General features: G+C 34.2%; 1 protein-coding gene across 10 annotated transcripts in view; it reads right to left on the reverse strand.

Annotated features, from left to right (window-relative positions):
- The window catches only part of LOC106873692 (lipopolysaccharide-responsive and beige-like anchor protein), a 479623-nt gene that overhangs the window by 49361 nt on the left and 402762 nt on the right, over window positions 1-27500 (reverse strand). For 6 of the 10 annotated variants that reach the window (XM_089365208.1, XM_089365206.1, XM_089365205.1 and 3 more), the window contains 5 exons: window positions 26637-26789; window positions 21691-21763; window positions 20338-20432; window positions 19320-19409; window positions 3177-3218 (listed from right to left, as the gene is read on the reverse strand). In XM_089365208.1, the coding sequence (XP_089221334.1) occupies window positions 3177-3218; window positions 19320-19409; window positions 20338-20432; window positions 21691-21763; window positions 26637-26789 (453 nt within the window). The remainder of the gene's footprint in view (window positions 1-3176; window positions 3219-19319; window positions 19410-20337; window positions 20433-21690; window positions 21764-26636; window positions 26790-27500) is intronic. The other 4 variants (XM_089365209.1, XM_089365204.1, XM_089365203.1 and 1 more) reach the window with 1 other exon arrangement.

Below are 27500 nucleotides of genomic sequence, written 5' to 3' on the forward strand. Positions count from 1 at the left end.
GAATGGAACAAGATTACTCTCTATGGATTAAATCTTTTAAAAAAACAGAGATGACTGTGTGGTAAGAAGTCCGCTTCCCAACTACATGGTTCTGGGTTTGGTCCCACTACATGACACCTTGGGCAAGTATCTTCTACTATAGCCTTGGGCTGACCAAAGACTTGTGAGTGGATTAGGTAGACAGAAACTGAAAGAAGCTTGTTGTATGTATATATCTGTGTGTGTGTGTTGGTGCTTGTCCTCCACCACCGGTGTTGGTGTGTTTACATTCCCATAGGTTAGTGGTTTGGCATGAGAGGTCAATAGAATAAGTATCAGGCTTAAAAAAGAATTAGTAACAGGAACAATGAATTTTTTGACTAAAACCATTCTCCAAGGCAGTGCTGCCCCAGCATGGCCACAGTCAAATGACTGAAACAAGTAAAAGATACAAAATATATACTCTTCGGTACTGAATAATCTTACGAAATGAAACAAACTTACAAACTAACTAAATACACATTTCTTGTCTAAATCCGCTTGACTATCGGGAAAGCTTTAAGTCCTTTGAATAGGCAAAACTTTGACCTCTGCCACATAGGGTAGCAAAAACATTGGTGCTTCAAGAGAAAATATGTTGGCAGCATGTCTGCTGGCTTAAAAGCAAGCAGTAAAAAAATCTGCCTTTCTCTACTTTTCTCTCTCTTAACCACTTTTGGTTATCCTTCTGATGCTCTCATCTTGAAGAGAATAATAGAACTCTCTTTCTTACAGTGACTGAAAGCAAAAAAAAAAAAAAAAAAAAGTTGCCTTTCTCTACTTTGATCTCTCATGATCAGTCTCTCAAAAAGAACAGGAAAGCAATTAATTCATTGCTTTTCTTTTCTCACTAAGCAAACAGGAGCTTTCTCTACTTAAATAATATCAATTTCTTACAATCCATATTAAGAAATGAAGGAATGGGAAATTAAAAAATAAAAATCACTAATACAATGCGGATAGTGAAAAATTATCTATAACTAATCTTATATAACACAAAAATTATTTATCCTAGAAAAATAGTAAGGCATGTAGTGCATCTGTTGCATACACAGACCCTTCATCTCTCTCTCTATATATATATTTCTTTTATTCTTTTACTAGTTTCAGTCATATGACTGCAGCCATGCTGGAGCATTACTTTTAGTCGAACCAATCAAACCCGGGACTTATTCTTTGTAAGCCTAGTACTTATTTTATTGGTCTCTTTTGCCAAACTACTAAGTTACGGGGACGTAAATACACCAACATCAGTTGTCAAGTAATGATAGGAGGGGACAAACAGACACACAAATACATACATACATATATATATATAATGGGCTTCTTTCAGTTTCCGTCTACCATATCCACTCACAAAGCTTTGTTCAGCCGGAGGCTATAATTGAAAACACTTGCCCAAGGTGCCATGCAGTGGGACTGAACCTGGAACATTTATATATATATATATATATATATATATATATATATATATATATATATATATATATACCGGAGTAAGCACATAAAATGTGCAACAAGGTGGAAAAAAGAGTACTCAAATACCAGAGGTAGAGTAATATGCTTTATTTAAAAGCAGCAGAAATATAATATTTCTGCTGTTTTTATATATATATATATATATATATATATATATATATATATATATATATATATATATACAGATAATTTAGGTAAGATGTTTTTTGTATATAATATACATGTTATTATAATGGATGAAGGGATGATTATTGAATGGTTATTATTTTGATATTATGATATTTTTTTAATAATTTTTCTATCTTTATATAATAAGTATTTCATATTAATTCATTTGGTACTTATTGTTGGTTGAGATATATATCTAATTATTGTTCTACTTACGATCTGACGAGTAGCTATATTTTTGAATAGAACTTATTTTCGATAATTTCAATTGATTTTAATCGATTTAAATTTCTTTTCTATTTGAAAATTGGTTATGAAACACGTGTAATCTTTTTATTATATTTATCTTATGATATTTACTTTACTTTATATTATACTCATTTATTGTGCTTTTAATTATTAATTTTTCTATATGTGATAGTGGATTTTCATCGATGAGTTCTTGAAAATTGGTTATTTTCCCTAAAACTATATATATTTTATATATACTTTATCTATAAGGCTCAATTTAATTTTAATTTTTTATAAATTGATTTTAATTGAGTTTTTTACCTGTAATTTTGGATTTTGTCCCTAATAATATTATTATATATATATATATATATATGTGTGTGTGTGTGTGTGTGTGTGTGTGTGTGTGTGTGTGTGGAAAAAAGACAAAGTAGAAAATGCTAAAATACTTTTATAAAGAACATTACAGAACCGGTTTCGATCCTTGAGATCTTTTCAACAGTAAATATGAATAATAGATTTTTGAAAAATTATTTTTCAAAAATCTATTATTCATATTTACTGTTGAAAAGATCTCAAGGAACGAAACCGGTTCTGTAATGTTATTTATAAAAGTATTTTAGCATTTTCTACTTTGTCTTTTTTCCATATATATTTACTCGTGTGTTCCTCTTCAACCTTTTATATATATATATATTTTAAGAGAGAGAGAGGCAGAAAGACAGACAGAGAGACAGGTAGACAGAGTAAAGAGCAAATGTAAACCAAAGTCAAAGAAAAATATCGGTTGCTTGTCATTGGTGAGTTTGTTTCGGTAAAGTTTGCAAATTTAAATAAGGTTCTATACCACAAATAGATGGGAATGATAATTTTTGTAGGAAAGCTTTTTCTTTAGTATTCTTGTCTCCTTGCAGCATGCAAATTTATTCAAATTTACAAACAGTAATGTATTTGTGTAAAGCTATAATTTCTTAACATTTGGATGTCTCTTTACTAATTTAAAAAATTTTTTAAAGATATATATATATTTTTACATTTCAATTTACTATTATAATTGTTGTTGTATTTAAATTTTGTTTTGTTCATCTATCCTTTGTGACATGAATAATACAGATATTGGTTAGAAAAGAAAAATTAATGCTGTAAGTGAAGCAATAAGTGATAGTAAGCATAATGAAAGATAGTGACAGAGACGAATAGATACCCAGTTTGAAAATAAAATAAAATAAAATAAAAATAAAAATAAAAATAAAAACAAAAAAAAATAATGTCCTATGAACCTTCTTAAGAATGTTTCTCTGCTCACGATATTTCTCGGTAAACTGGAAACATTTAGAAGAGGAGTAAAAAGAAGAAGAAAAGAAAAACGAAATATTATGAGTAAATCATTTTAGTCTCAAAAGCAACAACAAAAGAAAGAAAATAAAAAGAAAACAAACTTTTAGTGCAGTTTTAATAATAATAGTAATAATAATAATCCTTTCTACTAAAGGCACAAGGCCTGAAATTTAGGGGCAGAGGAGTAGTTGATTTCATTGATCCCAGTGTTTCACTGGTACTTAATTTATCTACCCACAAAGGATGAAAGGCAAAGTCAACCTCAGCGGAATTTGAACTCAGAACATAGCGACAGATGAAATACAGCTAAGCATTTCGCCCAGCGTGCTAACGATTCTATTAGCTCACTGCTTTAATAATAATTAAAATAATAATAATTATTTCAAATTTTTGCCACAAGGTTAGCTTGGAAGGGGTGAGGATGAGTTGATTACACTGACACCCACCGCCCAATGTTCAACTGGTACTTATTTTATTGACACCGAAAGGATGAAAGACAAAACTGACATCAGCAAAATTTGAATTTAGAATGTAGTAGCAGACAAAATACTGCTAAGCTTTCCACCCAGCATGCTAATAATTCCACCAGCTTGCTGCCTTAATAATAATAATAATAATAATAATAATAATAATAATAATAATAATAATAATAATAATAATAATATGAACACTAAACTCGGCTTGTGAAGACCTGTTGGGGCAAGCAAAAGTGAAATCGTGATGGCACCTGTACCAGTAGATCACTAAGAGCACCGTCCGACCATGATCGTTGCCAGAGCAGTTGTCTGGTTTCCGTGCCGGTGGCACATAAATAGCACCATTTGAGAGTGATCGTTACCAACGTTGCCTTCCTGGCACTTGTGCCAGTAGCATGTGAAAAGACATTCGAGCGAGTTCGTTGCCAATACTGCTGGACTGGCTCCTGTGCAGGTGGCACGTAAAATACACCATTTTGAGCATGGCCGTTGCCAGTACCACCTGACTGGCGTTTGTGCTGGTGGCATGTAAAAGCACCCACTACACTCTCAGAGTGGTTGGCATTAGGAAGGGCATCCAGCTGTAGAAACTCTGCCAAATCAGATTGGAGCCTGGTGTAGCCACCTGGTCCACCAGTCCTCAGTCAAATCGTCCAACGCATGCTAGCATGGAAAGCAGACATTAAACGACGATGATGATGACGATGATGATGATGTAGGCACAAGGCTTGAAATTTTGGGGGAGGGAGTAAGTTGATTATATCGATCCCAGTACTTGACTGGTACTTATTTCATCAACCCCAAAAGGACGAGAGGCTAAGTCAATCTTGGCAAAATTTGAACTCAGAACGTAAAGACAGCTGAAATGTGATTTTACATTTGTCCAGAGCATTAACAGTCTTCCAAGTTGGCTGCCTTAAAAATGATGATAATAATAATAATAATAATTCTTTGTAATTTGGGTATAAGGCCAGAAATTTTGAGAGGGTGGAAGTTGATTACATTGATTCCAAAAGGAAGAAAGACAAAGGTGACCTTGGCAATATTTGAACTCAGAATGTATAGCCAGAAGAAATGCTGTTAAGTATTTCGGCTGAGCGCACTAACAGTTCTGCCAGTTCCTCACCTTCAGTAATAACAATGATGATGATAATAATAATAATAATAATAATAATAATAATAATAATAATAATAATGATAATAATAATGATAATAATAATAATAATGATAATAATAATAATAATGATAATAATAATAATAATAATAATAATAATAATAATAATAATAATAATAATAATAATGGTTTCAAAATTTGGCACAAGGCCAATAATTTCAGGGGAGGAGTAAATTGATTGCATTGAGCCCAGTTTAGCTGGTACTTATTTTATCGACTCCGAAAGGAGTCAACTTCAACTGAATTTGAACTCAGAACTTAAAGATGGATGAAATGCTGCTAAGCATTTTATTTGGCATGCTAACAGATCTGCAGGCTCACCACACAAATAGTAATGATGATGATGATGGTGATGATGATGATGGTGATGATGATGACTTCTAATTTGGGTGCAAGGCCAACAATATTGAGGGAGGGGGTTAGTTGATATTAATGACCTTGTTACTTGACAGTTACTTTATTTCATTGACTTCTGAAAAGATGAAAGGCAAAGTTGACCTCAACAGAATTTGAACTCACAACATAAAGAACTGGAAGAAATACTGCAAGGCACTTTTTTTTCCCTTATGCTCTGGTTATTCTGTGTATTCTAATTTAGGCACAAGGCCAACAATTTTGAAAGGGAGTGTGCTTAATTAATTAGAGCCACCACAATATTTAATACTTTAATTTTGATGACCTTGAAAGGATGAAAGGCAGATTTAGCCTCAGCAGGATTTGAGCACAGGATGTAAAGACTCAAATCATTTCCCCCAAAGTTCAAACAGTTCTGTTGATCTACAACTAATAAAAATGGTAATAACGGTGATTTATATGAACACAAATTAACAACAAAAAAGCACTTCTAAAGTACTTATCATTTGTGCTTAATGTGCTTATCAATTAAATTATTTGTAGTGTATTACAGGTATGTTCTGACTTTTGAGGAACATTTGGTTAAACTGAACCTGATGATGGTACAAAATAATAATGATATTAATAACAACAACACAACTATAATAAGAATTGTAAAAACAATGATGATTAAATTGAAAAAATAAATAAGGTGAAGAAAAATAAAGCAAAAATGTCCTGGGAAGCTTTTCAGTTGAGCACAAAAATCCACAGGAGATTGTACTCATGTCGTTACAATAAAAAAAGAAAAAGCATATATATATATATATATATATATATATATATATATATATATATATATGTAAATATGATAATAGCATGGGTAGCAAAACTCACACAAAAAACTAGGATATCACACCCGTTTTATAGGTAGAGATACCAAGTTAAAGTGATGCATTTTGAGTAGATATGAATAATAATAATAAATGGAGCAAAACACATATAAAGGAATTAAAGGAACTTTTATTTATATGCGTTTTGCTCCATTTATTGTTATTATTCATATACACATATATATATATATATATAACCCTTTAGCTTTTAAACTGGCCATATCTGGCCAAATATTCTACCTGTTTTATGTTCAAACTGGCCACATCTTGTCTTTCATACCTACCCTACAATGTCATTCTAAAAAATAAACAATTACCTTATCAAAATCTCAAAGCTACAAGATGATACATGATTAATTCAAAACAATGGTGATGAATAAGCATTACATTTGACAGAATACTCTGAATGCTAAAAGATTAAGAGAGTTAAAACAATTAATTACATTTTCCCAAGATGCTATGCAGTAGGGTTGAACCTAAAGACTCTTAACTGTGAACTCTATCCACAAGATGAACCAAAAAGTATATATGAAACTAAAGAAGCTTCCATACTCTGACAAAGGCAACTGAGCTAAAACTTCCAAATCATAATCAGTTTTTCTTTGTTAAAATGATGTGTGTGTGTGTGTTTTATAACATCAGTATTATAATTGTTTAAACATCCACTTGTATAGGTTGAATGGAATTTGATGAGGCAGACTTTCTACAGCTGGATCTCCTTCATATCACCAACCTTCACCTGTTTCCAGGCAAGGAAATGCTTCCCATGACCAGATATCTTGAAAGATTGAAAGCAAAGGACACTGGTTGTATGATGGTGACCTACACTATGGAAAAGTAAAGGTAACCATAAGATCTAAACAAGGCATGTAAAAGGATAACGATAAAGAAATAAACAAAAGATTTTTCATTCAGTACCTTAACATCTGAGTGCCCTACTCACCCTACAATAATAAAATGATTTTTTAGGAGTGGCTGTGTGGTAAGTAGCTTGCTTACCAACCACATGCCTCCGGGTTCAGTCCCACTGCGTGGCACCTTGGGCAAGTGTCTTCTACTATAGCCTCGGGCCGACCAAAGCCTTGTGAGTGGATTTGGTAGACGAAAACTGAAAGAAGCCCGTCGTATATATGTATGTATATATATATATATATATATATATATATATATATATATATGTGTGTGTGTGTGTGTGTGTATGTTTGTGTGTGTGTGTTTGTCCCCCCCAACTTCGCTTGACAACCGATGCTGGTGTGTTTACGTCCCCCGTAACTTAGCGGTTCAGCAAAAAGAGACCGACAGAATAAGTACTAGGCTTACAAAGAATAAGTCCTGGGGTCAATTTGCTCGACTAAAGGCAGTGCCCCAGCATGGCCACAGTCAAAAGACTGAAACAAGTAAAAGAGTAAAAGAGACAAAGACCTAATCATTCGTAAGTGGTAGAAGAGTTATAATTAACTGACCAAAAATAAGTGCCATTACCACTTGTGCTACTGCCACAATCACCACCACCACCATCATCATTGTAAATGTCACAAATATTATACTAAGATGGATGAAATGCAGTATTAACCCAAGCAGTGTTTGAACATAGAATGACGAAACTAAATGCTGTAAAACATTTACTTTGGGACACCCGTCCATCTCAGCAGAAAGGTAATAACAGTAATTAATTGTAGAAATAATGAGTAACTGGAAGAGGAGGAGGAGGAGGAGGACAGTGATGATGATGATGATGATGATGATGAACCTGAAGCAGAATAATTAAAATCTCTACCAAACTATGATTCTCACTTTTTTATAGCACAATCAATACCAGTTTATCAGAACTAATATTCTAATAAATTTTAAAATCTCAATTTATGAAATTAAAAATTCATTAGCTCCTCTCTCTCTCTCTCACACAGACACAGACACAGACACAGACACACACACACACTTCTATGAATCAAAATTTACCATCTAAACTTAATCAGAATAAAATGGGTTTTTTTTTTAAAAGAAAATTTTTATATTTTGTGTTTTGATGTTAGTTAAGCACTCTACAAGAATCCCTTTACGTCTATTAATATACAGTCAACTGCACTGAATAAATTGTATTAAATATTTTAATAACCACTTAACTAATTAACTTAATGACCATTTCCTGTACTACATGATTGACTAGTCAAATGACTTTCCCTACCATCATAACATTAATGACCATTGTAACCTTATACCTGCCAATTTCAATAGAAATTTCAACTCTCTTGAGTCTTCTCGGGGTGGGGTGGGGGAAGACCTTCCTCTCTCTTTCTCTTACCTGGGTAAGGTAGCCTACAAAAGGGCCTTATAGAAATAGTTCCTTTTGTTCATCAGCCAGTCATGATTGTGATGCTTATACAGAGATAACTGATGCTGCTGTGTTACTAGTTAATATTCTAAGCTTAATTATTCTGTCACATACCTGAAGCATTATTTTCTTTTTTAGCCAACAATATACTTACTCTCACACTGTAAGTATGAGAGTAAGTATACTCTCACACTGGAGTATTTGTGCTCTTTGCCTGTAAGGAGTCTAAGTGAGGCTTCTCTTGTACACAGCACACATTTATACTTTCACCCCTACTAATATACCTATTACTCCCAGAGCTTTCTTTCATCATGCCAGCATTGATGGTGGCAACCTTGAAGTGTCATTGACCATCAGAAACAACCCAGAGGAAATGGGGTGTTTCTGGTGGTAGGTGGGTTGTTTGATTGTTTCATGCCTGTTTTATACATCTGGAAGGAAGAGGTTTTATGTCATCATTTAATGACAGCCAAATAATTCTCACACACAGGTGAATGTTCACACCCTAATCACTCAACTCACACCCTGATCACTCTACTGTTCAAACATGGTGTTAACACTTCATACCCATAAAGAGATCATTAGATTACTGTATTTTATGCATTTCTTTCTTTTACTGTTGGACGATGCTTTTCTACTTTTATTATAAACCAATTTATATCATAGACTGAGTGTATTTTCTTGTGTCATCTATGCAACAGGTCACCTTCTTTAAGATGACCTCTGTCATACAGATGACACAAGAATTCTTGCAACAGGCTGAAATATACCAAAAGCACCCAAGAATTAAGTGGTAGCGGTGATGTTAATTTGAGTGATGGATCAATAAGTCTACCTTACAGTTATCCGGTGACATTGAAAGTCATATTTTGGCTGTGTCATACCAATGAGCCATACTTCATGGTCACACTGATGTGGTATTTATTCATCAGTAAAAGTAATATTTTTTATTAAATAAAGTATTGGAGACTTTTGGACAACCGAACTCACAGATCTTGAGTTGAATTCTATTGTGACTATTTCATGTTTATAGATTAACTTAATGAACATTGTTGGCAAATGCTAGTTTCAAAAGACTAGCATCTTATTAAAAGGAGATAATCTCACTTTCTGTTTCCTCTCATCTACTTAAAACCATGAAAATACAACCAAGCATTAGTCAATGAGCTGTTAGAAATGACAGCGAAATTCTTCTTAAACTACACCTTAATCACTTTCAAAAAGTAGGGATACAATCATTAATGTAGTTCCAGATATACTATATGGAAAATTCAGATAAGGTAATAAGAGCTAATTTTAGGAGTAAACAACTGCAAAGCAGTGAGGTATATTTTTTATGAACCTACCCAGCTCCTTATAAGTGAGCTTTTTAGCCTTGAAAAGAGTCTTTTACCTGTTACATTGTTCTCTTCTAAAGAATCTAGAGTAAGAAAAAGTAATTTTTTTCCAATCTTTATTTTGAAAAGTAAACATATATATGTGCATGTGTGTGTGTGTATATATTCTTTTATTGTTTTATCTGTTTCAGTCATTTGACTGCGGCCATGCTGGAGCACCACCTTTAGTCATGCAAATCGCCACCAGGACTTATTCTTTGTAAGCCTAGCACTTATTCTATCAGTCCCTTTTGCCAAACAGCTAAGTTATGGGGACATAAACACACCAACATCAGTTGTCAAGTGATAGTGTGGGTGACAAACACAGACACACAAACATATACACACACATGCATATATACAGGCATATATATATATATATATATATATATACACACACACACACACACACATATATATATATATATATATATATATATATATATATATATATATAATTAACTTAATAAAAATGTTTTTTGAAGGGTCAGGTACTTTCAGAATTATCAATTTCTTTTTCCAGTTGGGTTACTATATTGTTGTTGATCTTAGTTTTTGTATTGAGGGTCAATTGTTTTCTAAAGAATTTTCTCCATTAAACGCTATAATGTTGGAAAGCTAATTAGACTGAGTGCAAAGATACACACACACACACAGATACTCAGACACACACACACACATACAGAGAAATACTGACAAGAATTCCAAGAGTGTAAACTATTGAAATAGATAAATTCTTTAAGAAAGAGGTATGCCATAACGATTACTTCCCAACAAGTTAATAATATGAGTATACTTATTTGATTGAGGAATATGGGGTGGGAATGTGGAGAGGACGGTGAGGTAATGGTGGTGGTGGTGGTGGAAGTGTCGAGAACAGATTACATACTTTTATAACAGATGTGTGTACTTTTAATAAAAATGTCACAAATGACAAAAGAAATTTGATATGTATTTAGAAAGTCAAACTTGAGACATGGTACAGAAAGAGAACATAATAATAGTGATGATGACGATGACGATGATGATGATGATGATAATGATGATAAAGATGATTTCTAATTTTTAAGGACAAGGCTTTGATTTGCTTTTTCTCTGTTTAAAATCAACCACATGGCCTGAATGGTATTTATTTTAGCAACCCTTAGAAGTATGAAAGGTAAAACTCAACTTAGACAACATTTCAAAGATGTAAAAGAAACATAACAAAATAACAAAGAATTCTCTATGATTTTTCTACTACAATGACTGCCACAATCACTATCACCATGACAACAATTACTACTACCACCACCACCATCACCATCACCATCACCAACAATAACAATCCTTTTAATTATAGGTACGATGCCTGAAATTTTGGGGGCAGTGGGGTAAACCAATTACATGCACCCCAGTGTTTCACTGGTACTTAATTCATTGATCCTGAAAGGATGAAAGGCAAAGTCAACCTCGGCAGAATTTGAACTCAGAACGTAAAGTATCGGACAAAATGCCACTAAGCGTTTTGTTTCGCATGGCAATGATTCAGCCAGCTTGCCACCTTACTACTACTACTACTACTACTACTACTACTACTACTACTACTACTACTACTACTACTACTACTACTTCTTCTTCTTCTTCTTCTTCTACTACTACTACTACTACTACTACTACTACTAATAATAATAATAATAATAATTTGTTCCAACATAAAGTAATTACTATTTAATGCCACATATTTTTGAGGAATGGAACAATTGATTTAAATCAAACCTTATTGCTTTAATTTATTATCCATCCCAGAAAGATGGCTGGCAAGACTGACCCAGAATATCTCTAAACAAAACAAACTATATTTCCAAATAATTATCATGTGTTAATTATCTTAGAGTTAATTGACTGCTTTGGTAAATGATTGTTACATGTTTCAATATATTACACATTGATTGTTTATTTATCTGCTGTAAAAGTTTTTTGTTGTTTAGACACAAGTCAGCCTTGGTTGAGTATATCTAAGCTTAAAGGTATTCCAGCCATAACTGTCCTGTCTACTTTCTCAGATAGTGAATATCAGACCCCAGCACCTATATCTTTCTAAGATGACTATACGTAATTTAAGGGAGATATAGGTGCCATTTCTATGAAGTCAAATGACCATATTGTGACTGCAGGTCACATTTGCAGATAGATTGAAAATATTCTTGATGTGAGTAGCAACTGTAAGGCCAGGAAAATATGGTAAAGTGACAGGATTCCAGACAGCATCAACCAGATATAGAATAAATAGAGTATATCTGACATTAGAATGACCATAATCTGGAACAAGTTATTGACTAACAAGAAAAATATTTTAGCTTTCAAAATACCAACACAAAATTTGATATGCTATTTTAATTGCTTCTGTGGTAGTGTTTGATTATAGTAATTAGACAACAAAATGAAAGATATACATTAGAAATGGCTCTGGTAGCTGATTCGTTAACTTCTTTTTTTTCTGAATATTGCTGATAGTTGAAGGAAAGTAAGAAAAAAAACTGAGAGTAGAAACATTTTAACTCACAATCAAATAATTGTGAACAAATATCCTGATGCAATGTGTTAAAGGATAAAAATAAAACAACTGTGCAGGACTGTTATAGCTATCTCTCTCGTTCTCTCTCTCTATCTATCTATATATATAAAGGTGATGAGTTGGCAGGACTGTCTGTGTGTCAGACAAAATGCCCAGTAGCAGTTCATCTCCCTTTTTATATTCTGGGTTCAAATCCCAACGTAGTCAACTTTGCCTTTTGTCCCTTCAACATCAATAAAATAAAGTACGAGTCAAGGATTGGGTTTGATGTTATCAATTTGTCCCCTCTTCTCAAAAATTGCTGGCCTTGGACCCTGTCATAGACCAGTGTGCTGTTCAAGGGGGATGTTGTGATCTTGGTCACTTATAACAGACCATGGAAACCAGGTAAACCAGCCTTGTGAAAACTAGGGCTTGAGAAAAATTTTTAAAAACTATATAAACTAAACATTTATTGTTGTGTGGTAAGAAGCTTGCTTCCCAACAACATGAATCCAGATTCATTCCTATTGCATGGTACCTTGGGCAAGTGTCTTCTACTATAGCCTCAGGTTGACCAAAGCCTTCTGAGTGGGTTTGATAGATGGAAACTGAAAGAAGCCTGTTGTATGTGTGTGTGTATATATATATATATATATATATATATATATATATACACATGTTAGGATCCACAATGAGCAGAACTTACTTGCAGGTATTGGTAGTGCAAATCAGAGGTGCAATCTGTGTGGGTGCTTTTTCAAAACACTGTCTGGTTTAAAAAGCCACATCAGACGCCATGAAAGGGCTAAGGTGTAGGTGCAGGAGGTGGTCAAACTTTGTTTAAGGAGTAGACAACCACCATATATATATGTAGAAAAGTTGGACATAAGAAGCATCAGATGTAGTGTGCAAGAGAGACAACTGCGCTGGTATGATCATGTGATGCAAATAGATGAGGACAGGTGTGTGAAGAAGTGTCACACTTTAACAGTAGAGGGAACCTGTGGAAGAGGTAAACCAGGAAGACATGAGATGAGGTAGTGAAGCACGACCTTCAAATATTGGACCTCACAGAGGCAATGACAAGTGACCGAGACCTTTGGAGATATGCTGTGCTTGAGAAGACCCAGCAAATCAAGTGAGATCATAGTTGTGGCTGATGCCAGTGCTACATAACTGGCCTGTCTAAAAGCACCCTTCAATCATTGGCTGATATGCCATGCTTGTGAAGACTTGTTGAACCAAATGAAATCCTAGTCATGGCTGATGCCAGTTCCACCCGACTGGCACTTGTGCTAGTGGCACATAAAAAGCACCATGATAATGATGATGTTTGTGTGTCTGTGTTTGTTTCCCCACCGTCGCTTGACAGCTGATGCTGGTGTGTTTATGTCCCCGTAACTTAGCAGTTTGGTAAAAGAAACCGATAGAATAAGTACTAGGCTTACAAAGAATAGGTCCTAGGGTCAATTTCTCTAACTAAAGGCGGTGCTCCAGCATGGCCGCAGTCAAGTGACTGAAACAAGTAAAAGAATAAAGGAATATACATATACATACATACACATCTTTCATCTATTACTTATTTCAGTCATTTGACTGTGGTGACAATGAAGCACAGCCTTGAAGGGTTTCAGTTGAACAAATCAACTTCAGGATGTATTTTTTTACTTAAGCTCAGTACCTATTCTATCAGTCTCTTTTGCCAAACTGCTATGTTACAGGTACATAAACACCAACTCCAATTGTCAAACAGTGATGTGTAGACAAACAGAGACACATAAATACATATATATATATATATATTTATGACAAGCTTCTTTCGGTTTCCATTGACCAAATCCATTCACAAGGCTTTGGCTGGCCTGAAGCTATAATAGAAGACATTTGCTCAAGGTGCCATGTGGTGCAATTGAACCTGGAACTGTATGTCTACATACATGCATGCACACACAATCATCATCATTGTTTAACGTCCGCTTTCCATGCTAGCATGGGTTGGATAATTTGACTGAGGACTGGTGAAACCGGATGGCTACACCAGGCTCCAATCTGATTTGGCAGAGTTTCTACAGCTGGATGCCCTTCCAAACGCCAACCACTCAGAGAGTGTAGTGGGTGCTTTTACGTGTCACCCACACGAAGGCCAGTCAGGCGGTACTGGCAACAGCCACGCTCAAAATGGTGTATTTTATGTGCCACCCGCACAAGAGCCAATCCAGGGGCACTGGCAACGATCTCACTCGAAAATCCTTACATATGTCACGGGCACAAGTGCCAGAAAGGCAATGCTGGGCACAGGTGCCATCCCGATTTCGCTTTCGCTTGCCTCAATAAGTCTTCGCAAGCTGAGTTTCGTGTCCAAAGAAGGAGACGACGTTGGCATGGGTGCCAGTCGTATGTATATATGTTAGAAACAAAATAAACAAAAAAAAAAAATTAGTACATTGATTAAAAATACCATACAGTATTTAGTTTCACCCAAATTATGTCCCTGTCCCTTTACATCACGGTAGACTTTGTCCTTTGGAGCTACTAAAAATAAGCTGCAGACTAACTGCTGGATCAATATAATCAACTAACAACCTCAGAAGTTAGTGCCATACAAAGGTTTCTAGTCCTAAAATGCTGGAACCATTGCAAAATGTACTGAGGAGGAAGTGGGCAGAGAAAGAAGCTCAACATTTGACCTTTGAACCTAGAATTAATGGAGAATAGATGATTGATTAAAAAATTAATGAAACTATTGCAGGCTTCCAGGTAGGAAATGATGTTAATCTTCATGCAGGTCAACAAGGTTACTCCTGAGAACTTAATAAAAAAACCAAAAACATCATGAGAGAAACTAAAAATAAAAATTTAAAATTGGCCTCAGGGTTGAAAAACCTGGTTTGTTGTGATATAAAAAGAAGAAAAAAAAAACTCATAACAGTATTAATGAAGATACGAAAATAGAGTGAGTTGAAGAAATAATTAAATCTAATGTGTTTGTGAATATATGATAGCTTTAATACTGTTCTATATTTTAGAGATGACGAATTCTGTGCATCATTTACATTATTTACATTTGATGAATATGTGTCCTCATCTTGTTTGCTGTTACCACAATGTCTTGGTTGATTTACTCTCCAGCCTTCATCAGGTGTCCTGGTAGAATCTTGAAACCAACCCTGGGTTCTCATTCCTAAGGTATTTTTTGATGATGCTACTATTTTCATTTATTCAAGGCACTGCTTGAAATTGAACTCGGAATCTTGGGGTTAGTAGCTCATGCTTTTAACCATTATGCCCACGGGCATATAGTGTAATGGTTAAGAGCACGGGCTACTAACCTCAAGATTCCAGGTTCAATTCCAAGCAGTGCCTAAATAATAATAATAATAATAATAATAATAATAATAGCAACATCAGCAAAAAATACCTTAGGAATGAGAACCCAGGGTTGGGTTCAAACTTCCACCAGGACACCTGATGAAGGCTGGAGGGTATATCAGCCGAAGAAACGTTGTGGTAACAACAAACAAGATGAGGACAAATATCTGTCCAATGTAAATAATGGTAGCTTTAGCACAATTGATCAGCAGAATTGGTAGAATAGCACACAAAATGTCACAGGGCATTTAATGGTGGTCTTTTACAATCAGAGTTCAAATTCCATGAGAGACATTGTCCCTTCATTGGTCTGACTCCCTTTGTTTTGAGTCCTACAGGAGGTTGACATTGTCTTTGAACCTGCACTGGAAGGTTGATAAATTTGGAGCCAGCAATCTAATTGGTTTACTTCAATTTGCTCACCCCTTAACACACACTACAATGTTGTTGTGTTTGTCATTGTTATTTAAATCATGACTAGAGAGAGAGAGAGAGGGCCATGTCCATGACAAAACTAAAGGTCTTCATGACCTCCCACTCTGCAGAATGTTATTGGATGTGTTTTTCATACTGCCAACACCAGTGGGGCAACTGTGTCCTTGTCACAAATAAAGGGTCTTCACAACCTCATCTCTCTCTCTCTGCTCAAACATCCACCTCTTTATAGAATAAGAAATATGAGTGACAGAGGCATGGATAATCATGGCGAGAGGGATGGGTGATAATGGGACAAGTAAAAGTGGAACTCAGTATTTTGAAACAGGTAGCAATATGAAAGACAGTATGACTAAGATGGCAGGGAGGTGACAGAAATCAATGTGAACCAGGAAATGAAGTGATTGACAGGAGGTCTAGATATGTGGGAGAAAAAATGCAAGAGTACACTGGTAGAATGAAAGTAGGGTGAACTGAACAGAAGCAGTCTGATGTAACCAGACACATAAGCAATGAGATAGGTTGAGTGTTTTTCAATACTATTATTTATCTTGTAATTATTTCAGTCATTACACTATAGCCCTGCTGGAGCACCTTAGTCAAATGAACCGAACCCAGCACTTATTTTCTTAAAAACTGATACATATTCTATCAGTTCTTTTGCCAAACTGCTAAGTTACAGGGATGTAAACATGCCAACATCAGTTGTCAAACAGTGGGAGGGGACAAACAGACAAAGAAAGGTACACACATCTATAAGAAGGACTTCCTTCAGTTTCCATCTACCAAATCCACTCACAAAGCTTTAGTCAGCCCCAGGTTATAGTAGTTGTAATAATGTAAGAAATAGTTACTAATTAAGATCATTGTTAGTATTGTTCATTAGCCTCAAGTATGACTGGTTCAGCAGATTACAACTGAAGGCATTCCAGCCATACCCATCCATCTATTGTTGTAAAATGGACGATTGTGATTTGTAAGAGAGTTGGCTACTATTTCTAGCAGGCTAACCAACCACATAAAAGGTCGTTTATTGGCTTGCATCTCTTCTTCTCATCAGGTTGATTAATCAGGGGATAGAAGGTAGCCAAGGCAGTAACATGTCAAAATAAATACATCCCAGTATTATTTCATTCCAATCTTTTAGGCTCTGGTTCAAATCCAGCTGCAATACATATTATTCTCCAATCTAGCATTTAAAAGACACATACTGCTGATATAACAAAGTTGATTTTAACACTTGTAAATTATTATTATTATTGCTGGTAGAATCACTAGCATGCAGGACAAAATACTAAGTGTCTTTATGCTCTGAGTTCAACTCTGCCTTTTGTCCTTTCATGGTCAAGAAAATAAGTATCAGTTGAGTGCTGGAGTTGATGTAATCAACATAGCCCCTCCCCACAAATTTCAGACCTTGTGCCTATAGTAGAGAAAGCCATCAATATTATAAAAGTGAAAGATTGCTGAACCATTAGAGCATCAGAAAAATGTCTTGTGGAATTTCTCTGACCCTTGTGGAGATCAACCTTGCCTTTTATCCCTCAAGGGTTAATAAAATAAAGTACCTATCTGGTATCAACTCTATTCATCCCTCAAATGTCAGGCCTTGAGCCTATTGTAGAAATGATTATTATTGTGAACTGACAGAATCTTTAGCACACTGGACAAAATTCTTAGCAGTATTTCTTCTGGCTCTTTACAGAGTTTAAAATATTGCCAAGGTCAACTTAGCCTTTCAACCTTTCAAGGTCAATAAAATAAAATACTAATCAAGTATTGGGTTTGGTGTAATCAATTAAAACTCTTCCTTCTAAAATTGCTGGCCTTGTGCCAAAATTAGAAGTAATTATCATCATTGTCATCATCATCATCATCAGTATATTGAGCTGAGTCATGGATGAGATGCCTAACAGTTGTAAGTTTCTAGTTCTATTATTGTGAGTTCAAATCCCAATTTAGACTATTTTGTGTTTCATTTGAGATCATGAATTGGGGATCAACAATGATCAACAACCACTTTGACCACTGCCACCATCTCGGTCAGCACCACCATTTGTATAGCCAATTGCAACCTTCTGACTTAACAACTCTAGAAATGGAGTGGATGTGTTGATAAGTGACACTGACGATGATGATGATGATGATGACATGCATATCAACAGATGTAATCTTGTGTATACATGCTGTATAACAAACAAAATTGGTTGCTTGGTTTTATGCAGTCAGAAGTGTTTGTCATAGGAGTGGCCTTCATACCTTTCCATAACAATGACACAAATGAAATTTATTGATATCAAATTCTCAACTTGTAACTCGCAATATATGTGTGTTGATATGTGGCTATATATATGTATATATATATATATATAATTCATATATACATACACACAGAAAGCCACATAAATATATGTTTGTGTGTGGTTTTGTGTAAACACACATCAAACATATATAAACATTGCTAAAATTAATTTGCAGCATTAAAGTTTTGACAATAATTTGTTGCTTTAATAACAAATTACATTTTAATATCAAATACAAAAGTATATGAAATTTAGAATTTACAACCCTTAGATAAAATTGTCATCAACAATTAACCATTTCATTTGAAAAATACACATACACAAAGATGGAACAATTTGGAAAAGTGCAAATAAAACAGGCATTATGAGATTTAGAGACAACAGACAAGAGCAAATGGAATTGACTACTGTTTAAGTTATATATTTAGTGTTAAATTGAAATTGAAGATTTTATAATTTTGCAGCCATGGTAAGTAAAAAGTAGTCAATCTCACAGAAACAAACTAAAAAAAAAAAATCATACACATGCAGTGTACCAGAAGGCAGGGGAAAAAAACCTATCTGAATACATTTTAATAAGAAGAAAAGCTCACATATAAAACTGTTTGATCTAATCAGACATAGCAAGAAAAGTGCAATTTGGGTTTCCCCATTGTTTTAATTTAAAGAGAAAAAACATTTGCCAGCATTCCTGTTGAAGCCTTAATTTTTTTTTTCTAATCTCAATATTGTTTTTTTTTTTATAAAAGTAAGAAAATTGGTATCAAAAAAAAAAAAAAGCAACAAAAATACCAAAACTCATTGATAATCCCAGTAAATTACAACACACACACACACTTGTCTGTTTATTCTTACCAAATGCATTAAAGAACTCCTTGGTGGGTGAGGTTCAGTTAGAAGTTGGGTTGGGGTTTGACCAAAACTACGGATTTGGTTTTCAATGGCCTGTAATGATAAAAGAAAAAAAAAAAAAATACAAAGATGACATATTAATAAAAGGAAGTGAAAACTGAGAAGTGTTTTATAATCAATAATTAATTTGATTTTTCATTCACTAAAACTGAAATACTTATGGCTACTAGATGTCTCCAGCTAAAATTATGAAAACAGACCTCTGTATAAAGTACCTATGTTGCATCTTGTCAACCAGGGTTTGTGAAATAAAGAGTAAGTAGTGGAATGGCAGAATTGATAAGGCATCAGAGAATTGGTTACATCTTCATTTTAAATGCAACTGAAGTTGAAAAAACAAGAGTGAAGTACTGGACTTGAAGGGCAGCTGGATGCCCTTCCTAACACCATCCACTTGACAGAGAATACTGGGTGCTTTTACACAGCACTGGCATGGGTGCTTTTTTATGTGGCACTAAGCACTCATGAGCTTCCAAGATGAGGAATGTTCAGCTGGAGAAGGATGCAGGGGACAAGCCTGTATGCAAGAACAACCATGCTTTTGCTTAGTTTCACACATCTTCTCAAGCACAACAAACTGCCAGGAGTCTTGGTCCCTTGCCATCCTCTCTGTGGGATCCAATATCTGAAGATCCTTTCTCATCACTTTGTCCTGTCTTCCTGGGTCTACCCACTTCCACATGTTCCCTCTAGAATTAGAGATCGGCATCTCTTGATGTAACTGTCTTCAATCATATGCGCCACATGACCATACCAGTGCAGTCTTCACTCTTGCACACAACATCTGATGCTACATATACCCAGTTTTTCTTTCAAATCACTTACACTCTCTCATATATGCACACTGACATTACCCATCCACGGAGCATACTGGCTTCGTTTCTTTCCACTAGTGAAATAATAATAATAATTATGTTTAGAAAATAGGATTCTTAAAAACTGTAAGAAATTAATATCTTGCCTCTTTCATAACTGGATCAGTCATAGATTCAAGGTTGACACTTCCTTCATATGTTAAATAATAAAAAACATTGGTAGCTCTAACTGCTTCAGGTCCTGTAAATAAAACAAAACATCGACTGTTTTAAAACCAATTTCACTGCTGAAGCAGAGGGTTAGTCATGCAGGTTTCCTTACAGACTTCTTAATTTTGAATTACCCTCATCATAGTTCCTGTTTGCAGTCATTATTCATTATGTTTAATTAGTTTTTAGTAAAGACATTTTAAGTAAACTTAATACAAGCAGTATCATCTTTCTTTTTCTCTTTCTCTCTCTATTTCATTTCTTTACTCACTATTAAAACATGTCTCAGCTAGAATATTATTATTATTATATTTGATATTTTTACACGACCAAGCCAGAGACCTTTATTCGTGGTTGTCTGAGACTAGTGGGTGGAGGGTGTGGAAGGTAAGAGGAAGAAACCAACTGATGGGTTGGTTTATCAACATGTTGAATTATCTAACTCTGATTGATGACATTATGTGAATGAATATAACATGATGGATACTGTGAAAGGTACCCTGAGAGGTGGAGGGGAGGTCTAAGTGGCAGTGGTGGGAAGGTCAAACCAGATGATATTTTAAGCCTATCCCACCACCAAGAAGAACTGTCTTTCGCGTAAAGTTTGTGTTAATCCATAGCTACAGTAAAAGAAATTTGCCCAAAGTATTGTGCAATGGTGTTGAACTTTGACCTGTATAACTACAAATTAAAATTCGCATGATATTTCTGAAAATCCATACATGCCCCTCTGCTATAGATCAAAGAAAAATTAGAAAACTAAAAAAGGAAAATGAGCCTTCAATGAACTGAAAATTAGGTTGTTTTCTCAGATAATATCTTTGAGATAGTGTTGTGGTTTCCATGATATGAAACAGTTGATAAATATAATCATTCACAAAATAGGAAACACTAGATAGGATCCAAGTAAATCTCCAAGACAATCTGGTAGTCATTCCTGCTCACTTGAAGAACAAATAAGGAACCCTGCTTAGAAATACAGTAGAACCACTTATTGTGATCACCTTGGGAGGGAGCATTTTTGTTGATGATGATGATGATGATGATGATGATAATAATAATAATAATAACCAACTGATAACATTAAGCAAATAAAAAGTTTGGGACCAAATGATTTTGATAATAATATCCATGATTATAACTTGCAGCTTACACTTAACAAGTGTAAAGTCTGTTGGTGGATGTTGAATGAATTTGTCGAGGAATAAGGGTTAAGGGAACATGTTTGCTTCTCTCATTCATTCAGAAGGGAAAAAATTAATTATCTGGAATTGATATTAGATTCTTACCTCTTTGTTTGTAACCAAATATTAAGTCAATCCAATGATGCAGTTGACAAGACACAAACTCTGACTCCAGGGCCTTAAAGAAGACAAAAAGAATATTGAACAATAAAAAAATGTTTAAAATTAAAACAACATGATTATCATAACGAGAAAGAAAGAGAGAGAGAGAAAGAACTAATGGTATCAGGCTGAGTACATGTTTCATACAAACAGTTATGAGATCAAATGTTAAGAAGGTGGGGGGGGGGGGGTCTGTGAGCAGAAAAAGTAGCTTCAATGGGTAATTAAAAAGTGATTAATTAATCATTTTTTTTTTCTCTGTCAATTCATCTTCAACTGTTTTCCAAACTGTCACAAGTCAGATGATTTAGACCAAATTATTTATTGTTAGAATAATTGTAGTTGAGCCCAAGTTAGTTGTGATTTAGCAACAATCAAAGATGTCCCAGCAGTGATCATACTAACTTCCTTTCTCAAGATGACCGGAGTTCATGGAGATTTGGAAACTATATCCATACGAAAGGCAATGGTGGCTCAGTAATGCTAGGTACTGGCTGTCCTTACTATCAATGGTCTACCAACTGCTGAGTAGGAAGAAAATAATGTTGTTTGCTAGGCAGAGTGTCACAGTGTGCTGTGCTACCCACCTTCTCCAGGAGTATGATGCAATTACAGGTGAAGTAACGATTATAAAATCTGAACACTTCACAAACATGTTAAATTCATACCAATTATGAATGGAAATTTAAATTAAAATATGACAAAAGTGCATCAGGAATGTCATCATCATGACCACCACTACTGTGCTGGCATACAGAAAACGGTGTGTTTTACGTATATAGAGTTTTGTTGATTATTTAGTCCTAGTTCAACCATGACTGAATAGATTGAAAACATTCCAACTGTGACCATCCTGTCTTTCAGTTTAATTTGGAGTTTGATTTGAAGGAGATTTAGCAGCTATTTCTAGCAAATGAGACAAAAACAGGGAGACTATCATATTTTTATATTAATAAATAAATTGTGTTTAACCCTTTAGCATTTACATTACTCTGTCAAATGTAATTATCATTTATTCATATTGTTTTGAATTAATCATGTATTATCGTGTAGTTTTGAGACTTTGATGATGTGATTATTTATTTTAGAATGACATGGTAATGCAGGTGTGAGAGGCTGTATCTGGCCAGTTTGAACATAATATGGGTAGAATATTTTGGCCTATTTAAATAATATTTTTTTAAAAATACCAAATAAAGAACAGAAAATTTATTTTTCTAATGATAGATCCATTCAAAGAGCATTGAGTGTTAGACACCACAGTTACTCTTTTACTTGTTTCAGTCATTTGACTGTGTCCATGCTGGAGCACTGCCTTTAGTCGAGAAAATCGACCCCAGGACTTATTCTTTGTAAGCCTAGTACTTATTCTATCGGTCGCTTTTTGCCGAACTGCTAAGTTACGGGGACATAAACACACCAGCATCGGTTGTCAAGCGATGGTGGGGGGACAAACACAGACACACAAACATATATATATATATATATACATATATACAACGGGCTTCTTTCAGTTTCCGTCTACCAAATCCACTCACAAGGCTTTGGTCGGCCTGAGGCTATAGTAGAAGACACTTGCCCAAGGTGCCATGCAGTGGGACTGAACCCAGAACCATGTGGTTGGTAAGCAAGCTACTTACCACACAGCCACTCCTGCGCCTATATGTTATTTTAAATTCCTTGTGGGCTTTAGCCAGAGATCTGATGGAGAGGGTAATCCTCTATAATCTTGGAGTACTTCTGAGAATGGCAAAAGAATAAGGAAGGAGGAAGTAGAACTCATGTTCCAGCTAACCTCCTAATTGGATCCTTATAAGCCATCCAACTGGACATTAGTGACTGTGGATGGGACTCCTGCTCCCTTTCACATGAGTTACTCACAAGGATGAGATTGTATCCTGTTTGACAAAAAAAACCTCTTCTAGAAAACTACATTGACCTACACCAAAAGAAAGTGTAATAAGCAAAAACATTAAAGTTTTTAGTCATTCTCTAACCTGAGAATTGATTTGGATGCAAGTAACTGGGTGGATTCCATTTTAAAGAGCCTGTTGCCATCACTACCATCATCAGTCATCAAGAGTATTTTTAAATTATCAATTTTCAATGTGTAAACAATTATTTTTATTTGCTTTTTGTTTTTATATCAATCTGTTGAAAATCATTTTCGTTTTGTGTTATCAAAATTCAGAGATGGTCACAAAATTTTGAGTAAATATTTTATAGCAAGCTGCCTGGTATAAAAGATATTAATTAGTCTCATTGGCACAAATATGTAAGTGGCTGGTAATTTCAATCAAATCAAACTCAATTTGTTTCAGGCATTTATTGACACTGGAACAATGAAAGGCAGACAGACTTGACCTTATTGGGAAAGAATTTAAAATGGGAACAAGGAGGAGGTAAAAAGAAATAGAGAAACAGAACTAAAAGCTGACACACACACACATCATACCCACTTACACTCTGCTGTACTGCTGTCTCACTCTTAATAATTAAGTGGTTCTTAATATATAATTGTTTCTTAATATACAGTAATTGTTTCTTAATTTTCCAACCAATCATACAAGGAGTGTTACTTTACATGTTATTCTTTAGAGTACAATATAATAACTATGGCAGTGTTTGTCCTCCTCAGCTTCTCTTTCAACAAGCTTAACCTTAACCTCTTTAACGTCAAAAATCAGCCTTCACTCTTTTGTTTCTATTATTAAACCTCGACTCATAAACTGACTTATCAATGCAGTGTTTCTTTCGGCAGTATATCAACAGCATAAACTCTTACTCCACAACTGATACTACAATCCATTTATCAAACAGAATGAAGGAATATATATATATATATATATATATGTGTGTATGTATATACACATACTATATATATATATATATATATATATATATATATATATATATATATATATATATATATATACATATACATATATATATATACGTACATATATATACATACATATAAAATTTATTAATAAGGGTAGAAATCGGTATTAATCAATTAAAACCAGTGGTCTAGCATATTAAAAAAATCTGAAGATTAAAATTATATTACATACAAGAATAAGAGGAATGACCAGCAAAAGTGGACTCCTATATGCTAGAAATAGATGCCAAATCATCTAACCACGGAAAATATGTTCTCAGTAAAAATTTAGCAACACAACAGACTGTAAAAGGGTAAGACAAATGAAAAAATACTAAATAAAAAAAAAACGATTAACCTACGTACCATGGTTTCACCTGTTAAAATTTACATAAGTAAATATCTGCAGGATCATCAGCGTAGTCTGTCGATTTATAAGATATAATTTCCAGAACTAGACACAAGACGTCCACCCAAAAGGGAGCACGTGTAGAGTTCTACAAATTACATTCAGTGTATCCTTTTAAATGTCTTCAATCTGGCGCGCTAAGTTCGGAAATAACTCTGCAGTTAATAAATTTTTGCAGCTAATTTACCGGTTTGAGAACATCAATTATTTAAAATTTATTAATAAGGGTAGAAATTGATATTAATCAATTAAAACCAGTGGTCTAGCATATTAAAAAAATCCGAAGATTAAAATTATATTACATACAAGAATAAGAGGAATGACCAGCAAAAGTGGATTCCTATATACTAGAAATAGATGCCAAATCATCTAACCACGAAAAATATGTTCTCAGTAAAAATTTAGCGACACAACAGACTGTAAAAGGGCAAGACAAATGAAAAAATACTAAATTTTAAAAAAACGATTAACCTACGTACCATGGTTTCACCTGTTAAAATCTACATAAGTAAATATCTGCAGGATCATCAGTGTAGTCTGTCGATTTATAAGATATAATTAACAAAATTAGCTGCAAAAATTTATTAACTGCAGAGTTATTTCCGGACTTAGCGTGCCAAATTGAAGACATTTGAAAAGATACACTGAATGTAATTTGTAGAACTCTACACGTGCTCCCTTTTGGGTGAACGTCTTGTGTCTAGTTCTGGAAATTATATCTTATAAATCGACAGACTACGCTGATGATCCTACAGATATTTACTTATGTAAATTTTAACAGGTAAAACCATGGTACGTAGGCTAATCGTTTTTTTTTTATTTAGTATTTTTTCATTTATCTTACCCTTTTACAGACTGTTGTGTCGCTAATTTTTTACTGAGAACATATTTTTCGTGGTTAGATGATTTGGCATCTATTTCTAGCATATAGGAGTCCACTTTTGCTGGTCATTCCTCTTATTCTTGTACATACATATATACATACATATATGTACATACATATATATACATACATATATACATATACATATATATATACATACATATATATACATACATATATATACATATATATATATATACATACATATATATACATACATATATATATATACATACATATATATACATACATATATATACATACATATATATATATATATATATATACATACATATATATACATACATATATATACATACATATATATATATACATATATATACATACATATATATACATACATATATATATATATACATACATATACACACACACACACACACATATATATATATATATATATATATATATATATATATATATATATATATATATATATATATATATATATATATATATAAGAGACATGACAAAGGAATAAATGATTAGCTTATGAACTTCATAAGATAATCATTTATCCCTTTGTCATGTCTCTTATTGCTGCTCTATACTCAGCTAACACTTCGTTCCGAAACGTACATATATTGAGTTCTACACCACGTTACTAGTCTCACAATACTTAAGTGAAATATTAAAATACACACACGCACACATGCGCGCACACACACACACACACACACAAAAGTACTACTTACCATTCTATTGATGCGGACAAAATCATCAGGAGTTCGTGCCCAGTGTGGCAGACAGACATCATCCACTTTGATATTGTCATCTTGTTCTCCAAAGTTATATGTGTTTTGGTTAACAAACATTTCAGGTAGGTAATAGAATTCTGGTATAAGTTCCTGCCAGAAAAAATTAAACAGAATGTATAATTGTAGTGTATAAAACAGATTGTTGGTGCAATAATACTGAAAACATGGCATAATGTACAAGAAATTTAAGATGAAAAACACAAGTTCTTTAAAAGTCAATCATAAAAATGTTTTCTTCATGATAAATCAGTTCAGAGGTCTCCAGTAAAGTATTTCACCAAATGAGCATAAAGGAGTATGAAAGTTCTTCACTCTGTTCCTACTGCAAGTTTCTGGCTTGTGTGCTTTCAGTGTGAATTATCAACTTCAAATAAGTAAACCCTGCTGTATGTACATTTTCTAATATTATACATCTATGTATATACATATATACATATAAATGTATATACATACAAACACATACATATTAATACACACACACACACATATATATATATATATATATCATCATCCTCATCATCGTCGTTGTCATTTAACGTCCGCTTTCCATGCTGGCATGGGTTGGACGGTTTGACTGAGGGTTAGTTAGCCAGAAGGCTACATCAGGCTCCAATCTGACCTGGCAAGGTTTCTACAGCTGAATGCCCTTCCTAACACCAACCACTCCGAGAGTGTAGTGGGTTCTCTTTACGTGCCACCAGCAAAAGGGCCAGTCAGGCGGTACTGGTAATGACCATGCTCAAATGGTGTTTTTTACGCCACCAGCACGGGAGCCAGTCTGCAGCCCTGGCAACAATCATG

This window comes from Octopus bimaculoides, chromosome Z (assembly GCF_046866305.1).
Source record: "Octopus bimaculoides isolate indiv1 chromosome Z, ASM4686630v1, whole genome shotgun sequence".
Taxonomy (NCBI): domain Eukaryota; kingdom Metazoa; phylum Mollusca; class Cephalopoda; order Octopoda; family Octopodidae; genus Octopus; species Octopus bimaculoides.